This window comes from Cololabis saira, chromosome 21 (genome assembly GCF_033807715.1).
Source record: "Cololabis saira isolate AMF1-May2022 chromosome 21, fColSai1.1, whole genome shotgun sequence".
Lineage (NCBI taxonomy): Eukaryota > Metazoa > Chordata > Actinopteri > Beloniformes > Belonidae > Cololabis > Cololabis saira.
Genome location: NC_084607.1, coordinates 19,551,853 through 19,571,772, shown reverse-complemented (window position 1 = coordinate 19,571,772; position 19,920 = coordinate 19,551,853). Strand labels below are relative to the sequence as shown.

The window sequence follows — 19,920 nt, the reverse complement described above, 5'->3', positions numbered from 1 at the left end:
TGTCCTGCCTTTCTTTATCTGGCTCCCTATTGAGGTAATAATCTGGGTGTATGGCTGGGAAGTGCAAAGGAGTGGGACTTTCATGTCCCTTAGCCCTGGGATTAGACTGAGCTACTAGGGGGAAAGTAATAAATCCCCTCGAGCCCACCGTCTGCTGCTGGTGGATACTGGAATAAAGCCCAGTTCTTGCTCTGCCTGCAAACTTGAAAAAGCTTACATTTCCTGTATACAGCACCACCCTCACATCGAGCTTCTCCTCCACCCGCATCAGCAGCAGGAGCCGTTTGGACGCACGTAATATGTACATCGCTGCCCATTAGGCTGTCTGCTTTTGGGGGTCCATACTCTCATCCTGACACACCCTCTTAGACACATCTGGCAGATGTAATGGGACTCAAAATCCAGTGAACAATTTCAAGAGCAGAATTACATTTATTATCGAAAACATAAATATATAAATTATGATTTTTGCTGTTTTTATCCAATGAAAGCTTGAAAAAAAATAGTCATAAAGGCTTATTGAGAGCATAATGTTATTGCACTGTACTGAAATCAAAAAGCTTCAAGTGTGGTCCCTGACTTACTGACAACAGTGTCTTATATTGATGTAATGTGGATGTAAACGTGGGCGGAATTACAAATGGAGCACCAGTCAGTTTATGCCGAGCTCAATCACGGGTGGCTGTGTGATTTTATACCCACAAACCGTCTCAATCAAACTGTCCTCGCTTGACTTTCACTCGATTCTTTTCACATTACACAGTTACTCATTCATTATCTTTGGTCTGTAGGAATAATCGCAGACATTTCCTCATTTCAACACAGTTTTTTTTCTTTTGCACCATGTTTGCACATTAATCACCGCTAAAGGAACTGCTGAGGAAGCAGTTGTTTGTTTCACTGGGGTGCAGGGTCGGGCCAGTGCTGTAATGTTTTCGGACCACCTCAGTGCGCTCATCATCATCTGTCCTGATTGTACGTGGCCGCATAAAACGCCAGTCCCTCCACAGGGTGGAGTGATTTGTTTTCCCGTCGACAGGGGGGTAAAGTCTGACCAAACAAGGAGCCCATTCATGCAGTCGTCGATTTACTCTGCTCGCTCATTCACTGTTTAAGGTGGACTTTACTCTTTGGAGGCCCAGCGTACTACCTTGTGAAGCAGACCGGCGGCCATTTTCCTTATCAGTGTTAGAGATAGGAGTGAAAAATAGCCTCTTGTAGACGGGAAATAGTGCGTCAACGCACGCGCACACACACAAAACTGTGTGTTTTGGGAATATTTTTGTTCTTTTCTCTCTTTTTTCACTAAAGCAAAAGAGGTTTGTGATCATTAAAAAATTAAATCAAGGGAAAATCTATGAATTGCCCAGAAAATGTTTTATAAATTAAAATAAAAAAATTAATGACTGCTTCTTGATGATAAACTGAGTCTCATGTGCAGGACCTGTAAACCTCCACAGATGTTGCAGCTTGAAAACAGCCACAGCTGTATGGAGAAGACAGTTTTACACTAATATGTTAATAGCAAATCAACTCTAAGTGTAGTTAGATAGTTTGGGAATAAAGTGTTTCCAGTTTTGATTTGTGATGAAGATAGCAGATTTGATCCTTACTTCTACACTATAGTTCCTATAGTGTTTAGGTGTGTATCCATGATTGCAAGGCAGTTTATATATACACACATGCACCCTGATGTGTGCACGTATGTATGCTTTGTCACTTAAAGGCTTATCAGGACTACAGCAGAAGTCAAGGTTATTCAACCGTTCACTGTAAAGTTTCCCTGTCTGAGACCGTCATCTGAACTTTTCACAGCTCTGGTGTAAACACGCTAACAAACACTTGCACTTGAAGCAAGTTCCTTTTTGTTTATGCCATCCCCTGCCCACATTTTCGCATTTTTTCTGATGGATTAAAAACAGGCATTCAACCACAATGAAAGAAAAAAAAACATAAATTCTGCTTGGATATAAGTATGCATAATATATTTCATAACAAAAATAAAGCATCTTCCTGTACTGAGTCTCACATCTCCTCCTTTCACACATACTGTATATTCAAACCATATGCAAGATTTGACAACAATTAGATATACTGCAATATAATACGAAACATGGTTGACGGGAAAAACAACAACAAAATTGACACTGAAATTGTGATACTGATGAATACAAAGAACTGGACCACACAGAAGACTTGCACGTGTGCAGAAACATAAAAACACCTTTTCTGTTCCTTATTTAATATTGAAAGAGACAGAAAGCAAAAGTCCAAACGCATAAATAGTTTGTAAGTAGCGGCGGATCCTCCTTTCCAAGATTAACTGTACATAGCAGGCAGGCAAAGTCACAGAGGATCGGGGGTCTTGGAGAGGATTTACTCTTTTATGAGAGCACACATCCCATAACTAACAATGTTTGATGCCCCATTATTCCTATATATTGCTCTTGATTTCTTCCTATGTATGCAAGAGTCACTCAGGCACGACAGGGCACTAATGCTGAGCCAGAGCACCGGCTTCCAATCAAGATGTGATTCAGGAGTCCGATAGCCATTTTTGTTGCATGTCTTTCAAAATAAAGTCCATCAAAAATGTTGAACACGAATCCCTTTTGCCTTGTCCCATCGGCGTCCTTCGCACTGCCGGCGCTCCATGGCATCTTCTAAATCAGCAGAGGAGTTCAGTTGTCTGGGTATGTTGCATACCACAGAGACAGACACAGTCACTGTCTTGGATTATTGTTTTTTGTTTTCTTTTAAAAGCACCTTTGGCATCTTACTCATTCTTTTTTGTTTGTTTTTTTGTTGTTTTTTTGTTTTGTTTTGTCTGTTGTCTGTTTTTCAGTCTTCTGACTTTCTAGAGAAGTATATTTTCTTAAACAAAGGTAGCATGGCAGTGAGGAAGCGGATCAAGCTGGTGTCCCGTTGATGGCATCCTCTGTTTTTTTAGGTCCCGCCCATGCTGAAATCGCTTGTCCTGATTGGTTTCACCTCACATCCACTGTAGGACAGAGACAAAGCAGAGGTTAGTATCACAACTTTAAAAAAACACAAGAAATTCCAAACAAATTTGTGGATTTAGAGCCCGATTTCAACGATTAATTCATGCATTTCAAACAAACACACACAAGAATGAGAGTGTTCTCAATCATGTCCCTCCAAAATTTGACTACCTCAATTATTTTGCGTGTGCCCAAAGTAAAGGATGGGGCAAAGAAATGCCTTTCCATTTTAGAGGGTGATGACAAGATGATTGCGAAAGCGAAATAAAGCAAATAAAGAGAGAAGGGTGCCTTTTAAGGAGTGAAAATCAACAGCTGGACCTGCTTTACTGTCTTATAAGAAAAGTGCACACAACCACAAACAAGCAAAACACAAAGTCATAAAGCATACATTTTGAAGTGTGCATGCTCAGTAGGTCACAAATTCAACATGCAGCTTCAGTGGGACGCAATATTTGGGCCCTTTCCTATTGATCAGCTGTTATGTGGCTGGTGACAGTGATTGGCAGGCCCTCCTAACACCCTGACTGGGTGAGTGCATCACCAAAAGGTGGGAGAAGGCTTCAGTGCTTGAGTCCTACCTGTTCCCTTCACAGCCTTCCAGTGGACTTTGAGTAATGAAAGCAACTTTATTATGTCACCAATAATTCCTTGCTGGGCTTTTGCATTTTAGGTTTCCTTTTTTTACCTTTAGCCCTACGGTGGCCTGAAAACACAAAGTTGGGGAGGGTGGATAGGACGAAGGGTTAAAAGCAAGAAGCAGGTTTTATGATACAAAAAGAGGCACGACAGCCCTGGGACTGAAGCAGAGAGTGCAAAGATATAAAGTATAAATTCTTCAGGTGTCTTATCAGCAAACACATTACAGCAGTTATCTGCTCCCAGGGAGAGAAAGGCTTCAGATCAAGGCACTTGCAGATTTACCTGCTTTCATGCCAAGCAGCCTTTGAACACCCTCCCTTAACACACATATTTGCACACACATTCTCATCTAAAAGGCACAAACACACAAGCTTTATAGTTTTGCAACAGCAGGCCACCTCGCAGGTGTATACATCTATTCAGGAGCAAACATGCTAAAAGGTCATCCAGTGCAAAGCCACGGAGCTGAGATTAGAAGAAGACTGTCAGACATAGGAAGGCGGTAAGACAGAGCACATAATGAGAGCTGATGAAGGGACAAGAGCTGGATCCAAGTGGTAAATCCAGTTCCTAGATGAGTTTATTGCTAACAAGCCATTTTGGAACAACAATTAACTGGATGGGGACATTTACCTGTTTCTGCATCTGAGTGCTCTGCTGCATGATGGTGTGATGTACACACACACTCCAGGTGGTCTTCTAACCGTACAATGACTTCTTTCAGCTTGGGTCTTCTCTTCACGTACTCCACCTTAGCTACCTGCGGAGAGGAAATGGGGAAAGGTTACTGTAGCTTCAGGCGGTTACTCTTCCCAGTGCAAGCACAAACAGTATGAAGAGTAACTGTGCGACTGATGACACATCCATAGACTGATTCATTAAAAGAAAAGCCAGACATTTGCTTTGACTTCCTGTGCTGTAAGTGTGGTGAGAGCATTCTTTTAGAGGTTGAGTCATTGTTGTGGGTATTATGGACTATAAGCAACTGAGAGGCCTGTATAACATGTCTGAGCAATCGAAAACATTAGCAGCAGAGGGGTAGATGCTAAGGGGAAGTGTTGTACCCCTAAGGCCCAGGCAACATTACTCTGGCAGAGAGGAGAAGCTGGGAGATCCCCCAGATCTAGAACCAAAGTTTCTACATCCAAGTAGATGCACCATGTCCCAACATGTTTAGTTTAAACCGCATTTCTGCATAAGTTAGGGAAAGCTATTGCTAAGTGTAGCGTGCATGCGAGAAATATAGCGTACTTGGTCTATTTTTACCCCAGGCAGTAACTTTTCCAATTTTAATGTGCACATAATGAAAATAATTGAAAGTACCGACCTCTCAAATGAGGATTTATATCTATACTTCACAAAACTGGTAATAATCAGTCCTCGGGCCGTTATGAATGTGTTAAAGTTTCATCAACAATACACTACGTTTATTAAAGCGTATGTGAAAACTTAAAAGAAAAGGTTTCATGGAGGTTATGAGTATCTTGTTGTGTAACTCAGGGGAAGTGGCCAGATGCTTTTGACTCTCTGATCTTAGGGGAAGGTAACATCCCTGTGCAACAGTGCAGAGCCTGGAGCGACACTGAAACAATATCCTAAGCTTAACTTATCTTCTGCACGAAAAAGGATATTGGCTGACAACTTCTCCAAAATCACTGGAGGTATGAACAACATCGTTTTGCAGCTGGCATGACACTCTAGCATGAACACTGATGTAAGACTTTCTACCTCTAAACCACGATGGCAAGCTGCCGAGGCTGTCTCTGAGTGGCAATTTAGTCATGCAGAGAAATGAACATACCAATCCCTGTCTGATAAAGCAAAGTATAACGATGACGTTGACACAGAGAGGGCATTTTTGAGTCAGTGCTGAAACAGTGGCTGGAGGGCGATCTAGTACGGCTGGAACTGAGGCAGGAGCAAGCAAGGCACCATCAGTTTCAGCAGCCACGCCTTTGCAACAGTTTCTAAGCATGGAAGAAAAGAAAGAAGAAAGGGAGTGAAAAGAGGATAAGCAATCAGGGGAGGTATGTGGTGAGCAAACAGAGGACAAAGGGTGTCTGGGTTATTGGTGGTGTGTTTGCTGTTACTGGGCCCTGAAAGAGAAGGAGAGCGGGTGAAAGGCCAGAGCGAGGAAGAACTAAGAGTACGAGGTGAACCAACACTCTCATTAGGGAACACAAGAGTGTGTGTGTGTGTGCGTGTGAGAGGGGGTTATTTAAGGAAGGGAAGAGGGAGTAAGCATGATCAGGACTTGCATGAGATGACATTCATGTGTTACCTATTAACATCCAGTTTCTGGGTTACCCACCAGGGAAGTTTTTTAAGCCAACACTGGCAAGATACATGCAGATAGAAAGGTTATCAAAAAGTTTCTTATTATCTACTGATCGTGTGCACAACATCACAGCATGACACAAGTTTCCTAGAAAAGCGTTTGCTGTGCTTAATCAAATTATCTGACTGAAAAACAGGGAGAAAGGGAGGAAGAGAAAGAGATATGAAAGATGGAGCTGCCTCTGAAGCGCTGCTGTGTTAGTTACGGGAATGTCTGTGCTGGGGGTGGGGCTTCAGGACTTGCCGGCAGCAAGCAGAAAAGACTTGGCCACATCTGACACTTACTACTGATGCTGATCCTGATGACTAACAAGCACACACACTCACAGCGTCTCTGGCCAAACAAACAGCCATTGACAGAGAGATGAAGCAACAGGCTCAGCTGATATGAAGCTCGGGGGTATCCTTTCCTCGTTGGTCAACGATGAATAGCTTTACAACGCATGTTCACAAATACACAATAACACGTGCTTGTTTTTCTCTTTAGATTAGATCGTTTCTTGTTTCTTGTGTTGGTATGAGCACTTCTATTCTGACCATTTTTCCACTTGGCTTCCATATTTATGTCCATCAGTTATTCTTTTTGTCCCCTATTCAGCTCCATACCGGCTTCCCTTCTGGCACAGTGTCAGTGACTTCCCACGTAAAGCATAGATCAGAAAGAGACCCCCATGCAACGACAAGGGGGCCCCACATTCTTTTTGTATAAATCAACTCACTCTAAACTCCCTGGAAAGCCAGGGTCCTGTGAAAAAAAAAGAAAATCCCCCCGGGTGGCTATGATCCAGAGGTTTAGGGTGAAACACGGGGCTCTGGGAAGTGCACCCCTTGGTTTGTCCCCAGTGTCACCACAGAACTCCATGTGAAGCCAATTGTTCCAGTCCGGCTAATTGGGAATTCCCTGAGCACAAAACACTGATGAGAGCCTGATGGAGAGGAAAGTTTTGCTCCGGCCTTCCAAGGAAAACACAGCGGGGATGTGGATGTGCACCGCGGGCCATGGCAAACTGGAACAGTGTCAAAATGCAGCAAAAATAAATAAAAGTCTATGTGTATGTTTGCAGAATGGAGGGGTGGAAAGAGGCATGGCAGCATCGCGATTCATCCATCAAGAGGGAAATTAGGCTATAGAGACATTTGGTTTTTGTTGCTCAGAAAAAAGAGAAGAAAGGAGAAACTTTCTGTTTGAAGACTACCTGTCTATGAAATGAATGAAATATAAAAACTTTTCATGAAGAGAGGAGTAACAACTGACAGGGGAAGATGATGATCAAACATCAGGCAAAACCTGATGCTGCCCTCTGCTTCAACTGCAAACTTGTTGCAAGGGGTTAAATCAGGCTTTAAGAAAAGACATTACAGAGCACCTTGCAAAGAAAAACTTTCACGGGATTTCACGAGAAAGCAAAAAAAAAAAAAAAAATAGCATGAACAGCTAAAATTTGACAGAAGGGTAAAATTAGAGAGTGGGCGTTGTCATGAGAGACGGAGATTTTCAAGAGGGAGTGAACAACTATTTCACATAACAGACAATCAGACTCCAAGTCTGTGTGCAGAGGAGATGTGGATGAGGAGGAAGAAATCAGTGGGGAAGAGCATGAGGGAGGACACAAGGGGAGGAGTGAAGGAAATGAAGCAAAATGTGATTAAACTATGCTTCGACTTTTCCTGCTGAAACTGATGCATTCCAGCCGGTGCAGCAGTAGCCAAGCTCTCAGACTTCTGGCTTAGTCAGGACACTCCCATGGTCTACGACCTGCCCCGCCATGCTCACACACACACGCACGCACGCACGCACACACACACACACAAACTCCCTCACCCTTCCTCGTGTAGTTTCAGAGTTGAGTGAATCAAAGGGAAAATAATTCACAGCTGCAAGGGGACTTCAAACGGGAGGGCCTCTCATTCCAAGCTGACCCCCCCTACAAACTCCATCCTGTTCTTTAGATGATCATCAATCATTCTCACTGTATCACCATCACATTGTCTTTTATTTATGAAACACCCCGTAAGTCAGGGTCCAACACAACCGCAGGGATACAGCTACTTCTTTCAACATCCGGATGTGAGCCACTGTTGCTGAGGTAACTGTCAATGTGCGTGTAGGGGTCGAGGCCAGGGCCCATGCTGAGAGATGTGTGGACCCCCACACTCAGCACTGTGGCTGTTTCCGCCTGGACTCTGTCAGCCTCCACTTTGATCCAGAAGCCATCAACACTTCATTACTCTGCGGCCCGTCTTCCTCTTGCTGCAGCTTCACACAAATGGCCTCATCCCGGTTCTGCGGTCGGGGAGTTTATGTAGCATAGCATGAAGTGCTTGTGCTCTCCCTCACACTCTCACCCACACATACACACACACACACACACACACACACAAACACACGTATCCTACTTGGGTTTACACAGATGTGCGCTGATGACCTTCTCCGACCTCTGCAAAACGCTTACTTCAAGGCCAATTACAGGTTTCCTTAAAGGATCCCAGCTACTGAACATAACCAGTCGACTTTAACTGATATGAATTGTTAGAGTAATATGCTAAAAGGATTAGATTGAAGCAGAACATGAGGGTAGTTAAAGTTCTTCTGTTGTGCTCATAAATCCAGGTGTAAGATGATATGTCAGTGATGTCTGCAAATAATGAAGGGTAATATAATGAGCTCATAAACTACCAGTGCTATGGAAGATTTGAGAGTTAATGAGTGAGGGGATGAGTGACAGCTCAATTATTTGCCCATACCATCATGGCGTGTTTACGCTGCTACAAAGGAGGAGAACACAGAGAGGTACTCTGATTCACACAAGCAGACATACTGTATGTATGCACAAAGACCAATCTGTGAGTGAATGCAAGAGATCACTAGTTAACTCTCTTCCTATTGCAAAAAACAGTAAATGCATCATAAAGGTAGACGCTTAGAGCCAAAACCACTGAGAAAACCATCCAGGAAGGTGCAGCCATCAGTGAACGCAGATATAGTGTAGAGATGAGAAGGAGAGGGAGATATAAAAATGAACAGGAGGGAGTGAGAACCATGTCATTTTACGGCACATCTAAAACAAAACAACACAGAGAACACTGGAAAGATGGTCCAGATGGTTCTGTCAGCCTCCTATGATATATCACAACTATGAAAAGAGAAAAATATTCACTTCCAGCAGAAAATAAACGGGAGTGACAAGATGCAGGAATTAGGGGAGTGGATATGCTGTCAAAGTTTTAAAGGAGGTGGAGATGACAAGTAAAAGGAATGTTGGGATGATAAAGTCCAAATATATACTGTATAAATGAATTAAAAAATGCTCAATAAGAATTTAGTGTCTTTGTATCTTTTCGTGTTTCTTTTTGCCTCTTTGTCCTTCTTCAGCAAATAGTGAACGACTTCTAAATGGCTGGCATGTCGCTTATCTTCACATGTTTCTTTTTCTTGGTGTCTTTCCCGTGGCAGAGAGCGTAAACGGCACAAAAACAGCTACATGGAGGCAAGACGTGCCAATATCGAGTTTCAGGGACGCATTTATCACAACCATGGTCCAAAGTGCAAAAAAAAAGAAGTTTCCTAAATTATGAGAAAAGACTGTAAGACCAATGAGAAAGGGGCAGAAGGAAAACAAAGACAGAAGGGGACTTTAAGAGCTGCCTCCTGTCTTTCCTCAGGCTAGTCTTACTTAAAGTTTCCTCTTTTTATTACCCCACTGCTGAACAAGACAGGCTTGTACAGAAGAAGACCTGCACAAACCCGTTCTGTTTTCTTTGGGTCCATAGCATGAAAAAGAGAAGAGGGAGAGAAAGAGAAGAGTGTGAGTAAATAAATGGGGATGTTCATTTGGACAAATGTAAAGTGGCTTTAAATGGAAACAAACAGAGCAAAAGTGTTCTTTTCCCAACTTTGGCCTGCAGAAGAAAAACAAGTCAGATCTAGGGCAGACAGACTGCATTTTTAGCTTTCTAATAGATGGAGCACAAACTGAACTACTACTCAGGCTGCCAGAAAACAAAAAGAAACACACACACACACACACAAAAAAAAAATTAATGCTTGGCATGAGACAATGTTTCTTCCACAGAATGTGTTGAATGTCCTCTGACCGGACAGAGACCTGAAAGATGGTCTTTCCAGGGGATACGAGGCCTCTCAGCCCATTTCGGCAGAGGCTCTAACCACATGGAGAAACTCCCTCTCCCCAACCCTGAAACCCTCGCTATCAGGTCCCTCTCAAGCCTGTGTGCTCATTTTGTCACAAACAAAGTTGCATGGACTTCAGCATTCCAAGAATATCTGAATCGGGCCTTATGGTGTCTTGCATGCTGTCGTCAGTGTCTCTCCATCCCTCCTCATCACTGGGATCGCAGACAGAGCTCCTATTGAGAACGGCAGACAACCAACTGTCTGGCAGACGGAGAGTTTGCATGCAGACAGACAGACAAACAGGATTGTACTCTATATCAGAGCCCTAAGTCCAATATGAGTCAGCATTTCTGACCATAAACCCTGCATCCTGCTTGCAAAGGCCTTGTGCCCTGCATTTGCAATCTGATTGGTGCAGCCTTTTACCTCTCTACTCTGTTAAGAAGAACGTCAGGGAGAATGGCTTCATATCTTGGTTAATTACTCTGCTAGTGCATCAAGGGATAGTGTTGATGGTCTGGTATCGGAAGAGACAGAAAGTGTTGTGCCAGCGCCCATGCCTGGGCAAGATCACAATGACTGCAGTGCTAATAATTAAGTGCAGATATAGACTCTCTGAGGAATGCAAACACACTCAGAGTATTCATGGACATCCTGTTTATCCCCTGGTTGTCTCGTACTCTCACAGAGCAGACCACATAACTCCCATACCTCCAAAGAGAGCCGCTTACCAGCTAACAGACTTCAGTGTAAATAGCTCGGAAATATATCTCAGCTCCAGCCACCACGTCTCAGCTGATGCTCCACAGGGGGACACGTTGTCAAACAAGTAATGCCAAAGGGTCTTTGAGAATAGTGCAACCCTCCTCAGTTCCTCCCTCAATTTCTTTGTCACCTTGTCTCCTCTGGGCACACCGCTCCCAGAAAGACAAAAGGGCAAACAAACGGAAAACAGAGGAGCCGCTGTGCAACAGCCAGTGACACTCAGACATTCTCAAGACACAGGAGTTTGTTTTTTTTTCCCTCCCTCTCTGTCCCTCACTGTTTCTATCTGTCGCATACTTGGCAGGAGTAGTCCCTCTTGGGGTCGGCTTTTCAGAAGATGTTGTGGCTAAATGTGCCAACAGCCATCTTTCCCATCTCCTTCTCCGAGCGCTGTCCAGGCACAGTCGCCATGGACGCTCACTAAACATGCAGTAGTGCGATGGGGAAGGAAGGTGATGTTCTGCTGAAATGCAAGGAGACAGGGAAGGCAGGGGGGCAGTAGAGGTTAGGAGGGTGATATTTGAGAACTTACTAATATAGGCTCAGAGGAGAAGAGTTTATTGAGAGAAGAAGTTGTCAAGGAAAAGAAAAAAGAATGAAGACCTACCTAGTGAGAGGGAAAGCATTTACTTTCATAAGTTAAGAGGCAGAAGGGTGTTTAAACAGGGTATGATGGTGTGATAAAATGCATGTATCCTCTCAGTGATTTGTCTTGATTTTGTGTGGGTACAAATGTGCTTCTCAGGAGATCAGCTCGCTTTCCAACAACCTGCCTGACTTGTGAGTTTGCGTGTCTTACCTTAACGCTGCGGTGATGCTTGCGGGACGGGTGACAACACATGTTGCTGGTGTTGCAGCAGCCCGTGCAGCGCTTCACCTCCACACAGGGAGGCCATATCAGGAAGTTGGCAGACGTGGGATCCACCTGGCTCCTGGGGATCTCGTAGATCACCGTTCGCGTCTTACACGCTGCTGGGACCGCCTCCTCGACTGAAAGAGAGACGAGTCAAGTTAATGCGTTTGGTCTGCATGTCAGCATTTCCGACTGCAAGGGGCGTGCTGATGTATGGTTGTAATCTGCTCTTTCCACTCACAGCTGCTTGCATTCCTTCCCCGCTCATTATACGATGACTCACTTAATGCGAGAACTGTTCTTCTTACCTCAAATCACACCCAACATCTTTAAAGACTGTCCAAAAATCTGATATCTTATCAGCCAAAGGCCTTAAGAGTATATGAAGCACAGAGTGGTTCATTGTTTAGAGACCTCAATGGGGTAAACATAACGTGGTTAAGGTAGTAAAGCTTTATTCCTGCCAAGGGAAGGCCAGTAATGACATTTGACCCTCCTCCTGCGGCGACACGGGAAAAGCGGAAACCACTTACTTAAAGTGTAAAGCTCTTGGAAGCACAAAAGCAAAAGATTTGACAGTGTACAGTGGGGTACCATTATGTCGTAAAGATGATATGTCCTTCATGCACAGAATGCGAAGGTTTTGTGGACAGCTGCCAAAATAGTATAATATATCATAATCTTGTGCTGCAGCTCTCATACATGAAATCCAATCGGCCACCTCTTCACGTGCTGCTGAGAGGGATATGAAGTGGCATACAGGCAGCCTTAACACACACATCGCACACTACATGGTATTCTCCATGCCTTGATCAGATATCGTACCGCGTGGCGTTTTATGAAGAAATCTGACTGAGAGCCCAGGCGAGCTGCAACTTGAACCCTGAATGCCTGGAATTTCCACGCTCGAGGATATATTTCTCTCCTGACGCGTGTCTTAGATCTGCAAGCCTCAGGTCAATTAAAAGGCTTCGTGTCAGACGTCCTCGTCAACCTCACACACCAGCCTCCTTTCTCATGACTCCATGCCATAAATACTGGGTAGATGTCTTCATTAGGGTTCCTTTTATCCTCTAAAAAGTAGTATAAAAAACCACTAACTGTTAGCTTTGTTTGAAATGAGTGTAAAGTGATCCGTTTCATCTCCTGGGAACTGATATGTTGGACGCGATATCTCGGATACCTTCTATTTTTGGGGCATTTTCGGCGGTGTGTGTCAAATCCAATCATGATGCAACATCTGAGCGGTGAAGGTCTTACCAATGCTTCTCTTGCGGCGGCTGTGCAGCTGTGAGCGCTTCAGGTCATTGTGGTAACCATGATGACGAGAGAAGTTCTTATGGTGGTTGTGATGCTTGTGGTGCTTGGGCTCCTCATTAACATCGTTCCCCGTACCTCAAAAAAAACACAAAGCCACCATGTTAATAGCGTCACAGACAAAATGCACAAAACACGATCCAACTTTGAGTTTGTAACCTTCCCTGCAGCTTTCACCTTTGATGAGCTGCTTTTTTTATACAGCTATCTCACAACAAAGTCTGCGGTTTAGTAAAATAGCCATAACATGATGCCGACTTCCATCTGGTTTCTTGTGCCCCTTGTTTGCACGCGTGCGAACGGGCTTTGAGTGGTCAACATTTAAACGAAAAGCACAATATAAATGCAATCCAAGCACGTGGTGCAGACAAGAGGCACAGTTCTTCCTCTCTCGTAGATTTGGCTAAACATGTGGAGTAGGAAGAACGCAGCTAGACACAGGTGAGTCAGCACAGACTTTCAAAAACAAGCAGCTTTCACAGACACACAGGAGGCAAAAGTGGTCATTTGACAGGTGGTGCTCCATTGCCATTATTCCCGAGCCTAATTAGCGGTTTTGTGTCACTCATTTACTGAAAATGTTTGCTTTTCGGTCATTCCGTGGCTTTGGAAAGTACATGTTTTGTTATGTGCCAGCTTCTGAAAGACCTCTAGCTCCAGACCAGTTTAGTTAGTTCAGCTTTTTTACAGTCTGGTCATCTGATAAAGCACACTTGTTTTGGTCCCCACCCACATTATAAAGTGGATTACAGAAAAGTGCTACACCAGCAAAAAAAAAAAAAAAAAAAGATAAAGCTCGTCGGCGGGGATACTGCACGGAGAGTTTCTGAGAGTGTTTGCAAAGTGGGTGGGTGTACCTGTCTGTAAGTAAAGCATATCCACCCCACCTGACTAACACAATCTACACTTGTACAGTCAATATAAACACATGCTCACAATTAGACAAACTCCTCTTTTTATCCTCCATAGCCTGCTAAAACCTCAAGTACACAAGCACCACAAAGCTCAACCATACGCAAACACAGTCCACTCCTCCAGCTTCTTTGTGCCCCGACCAAAGTCATCTAAAGGGATTTCCTCTGCCTATGCACAGCTCACCACTGGGATTTGTTGTTTATTTGCCTTTTGATGCCATCGTTTTCCAGGTCTGTCAGGTTTCAGCTCAATGTAGTCCCTTCAAAGTGAGAGTTGAGGGAATTTCCTTCCAGCTTGTTCCCCAGTCAGTCAAGCAGCAAGCGACCCATGCAAAGGTTCACAGAAGGGAAGTGTTGCCTGCAGCTGAAGCTGGAAGTCAAGCAGGGGGCTGAGCTATCAATCTGTCACGCCAGTACACTAACACATGCACATACTGTATAATGACATGACATGTATACCCTGAGACACACACCTATATTGTGTGCAGCAATGTTAGTTGTGTTCATTGGAAGAGCTTTGTGACTTCCCTTCTTAATAACTACTGTGTTGTTTTCCTTTTTTATGCCTATTTGTCCATTTTCTGAAGGCACGAACGGTGTGTTATAATGAAGGCCGAATGCTGACACTTTTGGTTAAAGCTGACAGGAGAAAAAGGGAGGTAGGGCTTATTCAGCAAATTAAAAGTATGTTTATGATGTTTCTGCAATTTGCTTCCAATTAGACCCAAAAGACGACTAAATAAAGGATGGAATATTGTAGATTACATTCATTAGGCAAGCATCTGAAGGGAAAAGTAGAGTATTGATACAGAAATAGAAAATGTAAGAAAGGTGGAAGGAGTGGAGGAGTGGAGTGAAGGGCTTGTTCCTCTGTGGGTTCCAGGTGACTAAAAGGTAATAACACACCTCGAGCATTGAGACGACAGAAAATAGGACAGGAGACAGTCTCTTGTCGTGAATCAGGCTTTCATGACTGGCAAATTACTCCCCCCATTAGCTGAGAGGCTCGACTCCCTCCCATTTACTCCTCCTCCGCTCTTTCATTCTCCCTCTCGAACAAATAACCAATATGTTGTTCCCTACTTAAAGGAACTGACTCCATCATTCGTCCTCTGCCACCTTTTTGCACTTACATAGCGGAGATGACAACGCATCAGCTCAGGTCAAGTCAGCAGGGCACAAGAGTTTTGTCGAGACACCATAGGTTGTGAAGTAATGCTGTCAGATATACACGAGGTAAAAACAGTGCCAGCTTGTTGAAAACAAAGCAGATTGCACAACAACCTGCAGCCTCTCCGAGTGAAGCGAGAATACAACTTCAGGATTCCTGTTACTCCCTCCTCCACCTCTGCCCCCTGCCAAGAGTCAGGTTCCCTCTTCTGTCAGAGTCCTTCACCGAGAGATAAGAGGAGACAGGCAGGGGGCCACCTCAGGAGGGAGACAGGGACGGAGAGCAGGAATAACGAGCAGAGGAGCACCTCAGGGGCCAGACGGCCAACTGCAGACTTCAACAGGGTCATCTCATCTGTCAGTCAGACCTGAAGACACCGTCCTCACAACAACAAATGCAAGTCTGCACTGAACACGGCAGCAAATGAAACAGATTCACTGTAAATCCCTCAGGGCCATCTCTGTGATCCTCCCTCAACCAAATTTACAGACTGAATTATAAAGTTACATTTCAAGAGACAGCAGCTTAAGATACGCGAGAACTATACACACATAAATAATCACATATCCTCCATAAAATTATCAAACAAAATAATCTGCAAATGTGTTCTACAGAGCCAAACAAATACAGCTGAATATTTATTTTTCATTCTTCATATGACCCTCCCTCTATGGTTAACCTCCCTGGTTCAGCCTTCTGCAACAAAAGCTTTGAAAATACCCCTCTGACTGGCGTCAAAGCTCTTTTTAATGGGCTGGCCAGTGCCGCCAAGCTGACCCTCAGACAGATTTATGTCCTCGTAATAATAATCAGCCTACTACTGTTACACTGCAAAATGTTACTCTGTTTTAAGAAAGAGACGTTAATTCAATTATAAACACCTCTTCGCTCGCGATGGCTGTTTGGTAGAACAGGCTGCCTTAATCGCCAATTAATAGCTTAAAAGTCCTAATGCTGTGGAGCTGTTAACTGATTCATCCTTCAGAGAAGCAAACATCTGGTTCCACAGAGGAAAACTGGAGTGAAAGACCAGTCACAGTGCTGCCTTAGCTAGCTTGCATCACTCGGGACTGTTAAAGCAAGTGTAGTAATTACATATTTCCATCGGGGAATCTTCAAGGGGGAGCCCTGAATGTGATGTATGGCAGGAGCCTGAGTAAATACAGGCTCATGTGGAGGCAAACAGCTTCTTCCAATACCAACGTACCAATGTAACTTAATCTGTGACAGTCCAAGACAGTGCCCCAGCACAGAGCAGGCAGCACCTGAACGAAGAAAAACTGCTTGACTTGCAAGCTGCTGTCTCTTTTACTCTATTTATCAGCCAACAAGTGTGGAAGTCTGGTTGCAATAAGCCAGTCCATTGCACCACTCCAGAGGAAATACCATCAGTGTAAGTCCAACTTTGTCACATGTGTACACTATTACTGCTTTATCATTTAATATATCATATATAATCAAGCTTTACAATGTCTAAATTATTAACATTCACTATAGCTTTAGATATAGTAGGAGTTTTAGATTGATTCACGTATCGATGACTATAAAAGAATCAGCAAGTTTTCATCTAAAAATTTAGGATCCCCGTGTGATGTGTTGAGAGTATCAAGAGACTCAATTTACCTCCAAAGGAGTCAATCTCCAGTAGCCGCTGGAGGTCGCTGATGCTGCGGATTTCACTGTGAGAGAGTCGGTCGATCAGCTCCTGGGGGAACTCCGCTTCCTACAGGTGGCACAGGAATCATACAAGAGGCGAAGGTTAGAGATGTGTCGGCTCCATGGAAAACGTTTGTGTGATTGTTCATGTGTTTAAATAGAAGGTATAAGCAGCTTGAAAGCTGGGTGGCAAACAAGCAAAGAGATATGGCTCGTCGCCATGCATGCTCGTTATGAGAAGGTGGTGCAAAATCTCCTAAAAAAAAACCTAAAGACACTGAGTCGCCTTCATCCCATGCAATAGTCTGGAGCAACAATGCCTGGAGGGAAATGTGGATGACAAGATAAAGGCTCCGTTTTTTTTTTTTTCTTTTTTTTTTTATATGACATTTTCTGGTTATTTGCCTTTGAAATCATTAAAAATAATATTTTCTTTTGAAATGTCTATTTTGATTAACATGATTACGCCCCTCTGGAAGCAAACTGCTAATAATAACAAATCCTTAGGGTATTCATTGAATTATGACTTTAAAAAAAACTTAACATTCACCTTAATCCCTAAATAACTGACCCTTACATGTACAGTGGGGTTTCCACTGAGAATGTATTGGGAATCGTGGCGTCGGGACTCGAGCCTGCAGGCTGCGTCGCCGCACTTTGCACTTGTTGCGTTGACGGTGTCCTGACACCTCGAGCTGGGCGAGAAAGCCGTGCAGCCGAGCAGGAACAGGGGCTATTTTTACCCACTAGAGCGGTTCCCATGAACGCGCTGAGTCCGTCCAAAACGTTTGCACAGTTGGCTCAGGCTATTTGGCACAAAAACACACACACATACACACACAAAGAACTGCGTTATGCGCCCAATTGCGGCAACAGGGCTTGCGCGCAAAAAGCGCACTTGGTTTAGACACAAATGACTATAGAAGAAGTAATTTGTGTGCTTATTAGAATATAAGATACTCTTTTTGTTCTGTTAAAAAGTGGGTTTGGATCTCTTGTAGGCTATGTAAAGGCGAATTAATCATATTATATGAATCTAAAAGGAATTCATTGTACGTTTCTGTGCGTCAAGTTGCCGTGTCATGTGTGCGTGGCTCTTGGAGAAATGTGCGCTCCGTGGGACCTTTGCACCCTTTTGACACGGGGATAAACCCCACACCGCTATGACAGGGGGCCCAAGAAACGATCCGATCCCGCCGATTATGTTCTGGCTGTGTGTTATACCTTCAGGTAACTTTACCTCAGCGGTGGCCAGCAGGTACGTCGTCCACAGCAGGAAGTAACAAACTGCGGCTCTCATCTCCCTTTAAATCAAAGTTAACCCCAAACGCGAAAAAGGTGGTGTTGTGTAGGAGCCCCAGAGTCGCTCCTGGCCCCACGGGATCCACAACCATCCCCTCAGGGAGAGAAACGGGGGGTGTCAGAGCAGCTCGGTCAGATACTGCACTGGGTTGGAACTAAGAAGACTTAGAAGAAGATTTGGTTTTAATCACATTGGGCTGCGTCCTCTTAAACAAGTCCTGTAACGCAGTTCAACATATCTCCTCAAGCGCAAGCGAGGCAATTCCAAGAAACAATTCTGGCGCACATTGCACTTGTCCTTCACCTTATTGAAAAAGAAAAAAAAAATGCTTAAAAACTTCAGCCCAGTACAATGAGATGTCAAACACTCCTCTGCTTTCGTGGGGATATTAAAACAGGAGCAGGGCGCACAAAAATGTAGAAGTTAGTCTTTGAATGAATTCAATGAAAATAATCCAAATGAGCAGATGCCGTCAAAAAATGAGAAAGAAGAAGGTTGTCCGTGTTGTGCTATCCAGACCTTGTCTTGCAGCAGTGTGTACAGGTCCTGGGCTGTGTAGGACTGTGGAGTGAATGGTGTCAGAGCGCCTGTGAGCCGCTGGATATAGAGAGCCAGCAGCTCCGCGCCCGTTGCGCCTCCCCTCGCGTTTTAGTGATCGTGCATGTATTCAGCGAGGGGAGCTGGTTGGCTGCTTGGATGACTTAGGACGGTGAGAGCACGGCCCCCCCGACCACCACACACAAGCCTGGGATGAGTGCATGCCCCTCAGCACAGAGCCCATTCAGAGATCGGGACGATTTTCATTGGCTTTTTATAAGACATGATGCAAAACTGACCAAACCACTGAAAAAAAATAAAATGAAATCTATACATACCTCCACAAACTCACATCAATGGAGGGTGTTTAATTGGAAAAAAATAATTCGGTATTTTATAACGCCTAAGTTATAAAAAGTAAAAAATCATCAACATCTCATCCTTGCTGGAGACAATGTGGTTCATTAAATGCACATCGTGGACATATTTTTTGGAATTGTGAAAAAGTGAAATCTTTCTGGAAAGATGTACATTCAGTTTTGACAAAAGTAATTGTATATGAGATTCCATTGACATGTACTGTCTTATACTTGTGTTACATTACAACGTTGTGCAGGCAGAGGATCGCTTGTTGGTTAAGACTCTCCTTACTAGGAAAACCATTACTAGAAGCTGGTATAAACCTGAATCTCCTACTCTAAAACAGTGGCTGGATATTATGAAAGGAATATGGACGATGGACAGACTGACCCATATCCTGGGTTTGAGGGAAGGGCTATTTGGGAAGAGTTGGCAAAAGTGGACATTTTATCTAGAAAGCATAAGGATGCAAACCTTTTTTTTCTTTCTCTTGTCTTTTTTTGGATAGATTATTAATGTGCTAACCCACAAGTTTATGTTCATGTTTCTCTACTTTTTATTTTTGTTTGTTGCACAGTGAATATACAGATGATCTTGTAATCTGGTAAAAATGTGCAGTTGTAATAACCTGAAAATCCAATAAAGACAAAGTGAAAAAAAAAATTCTATACATATATGAAAAACAGAGGTTTCAACATTGAAATTATGTTGGGGTTTTTTTCCTGTTAAATCTGGCCAAGGACTTATAGAGATATGTAAAGGGATTGCTCCTCTACTCTCACCCCAGCCTTCTCCAGTATTTTAAGGGTTCATTAGTTGCCAAAAGAAATATTGGGATAAAAACAGTACTTTAACTAAAAAGAAAAGTTTGTAAACTCCAAATAAAAGTAAAATAAGTTACGGTAATAAGCCCATGTTCAAAATGCCA

General features: G+C 43.6%; 1 protein-coding gene across 2 annotated transcripts; it reads right to left on the bottom strand.

Moving 5' to 3' along the window:
- Positions 1-1,968: 1,968 nt before the first annotated feature.
- pdgfab (platelet-derived growth factor alpha polypeptide b) lies at positions 1,969-18,670 on the bottom strand. Of its 2 annotated transcripts, XR_009770689.1 has the most exons (7): positions 18,033-18,670; positions 16,760-16,859; positions 12,995-13,129; positions 11,681-11,871; positions 4,278-4,404; positions 3,584-3,708; positions 1,969-3,001 (listed from the first exon to the last, which is right to left on the bottom strand). XR_009770689.1 is itself a non-coding variant. In XM_061711291.1 (6 exons), the coding sequence occupies exons 1-6, from the start codon at positions 18,090-18,092 to the stop codon at positions 2,988-2,990; spliced, it is 627 nt and encodes a 208-aa protein (XP_061567275.1). In that variant the 5' UTR covers positions 18,093-18,670; the 3' UTR covers positions 1,969-2,987. The 2 variants fall into 2 exon arrangements, 1 of the variants encoding a protein (XP_061567275.1); XM_061711291.1 differs by lacking the exon at positions 3,584-3,708.
- Between the last annotated feature and the right edge of the window lie 1,250 nt (positions 18,671-19,920).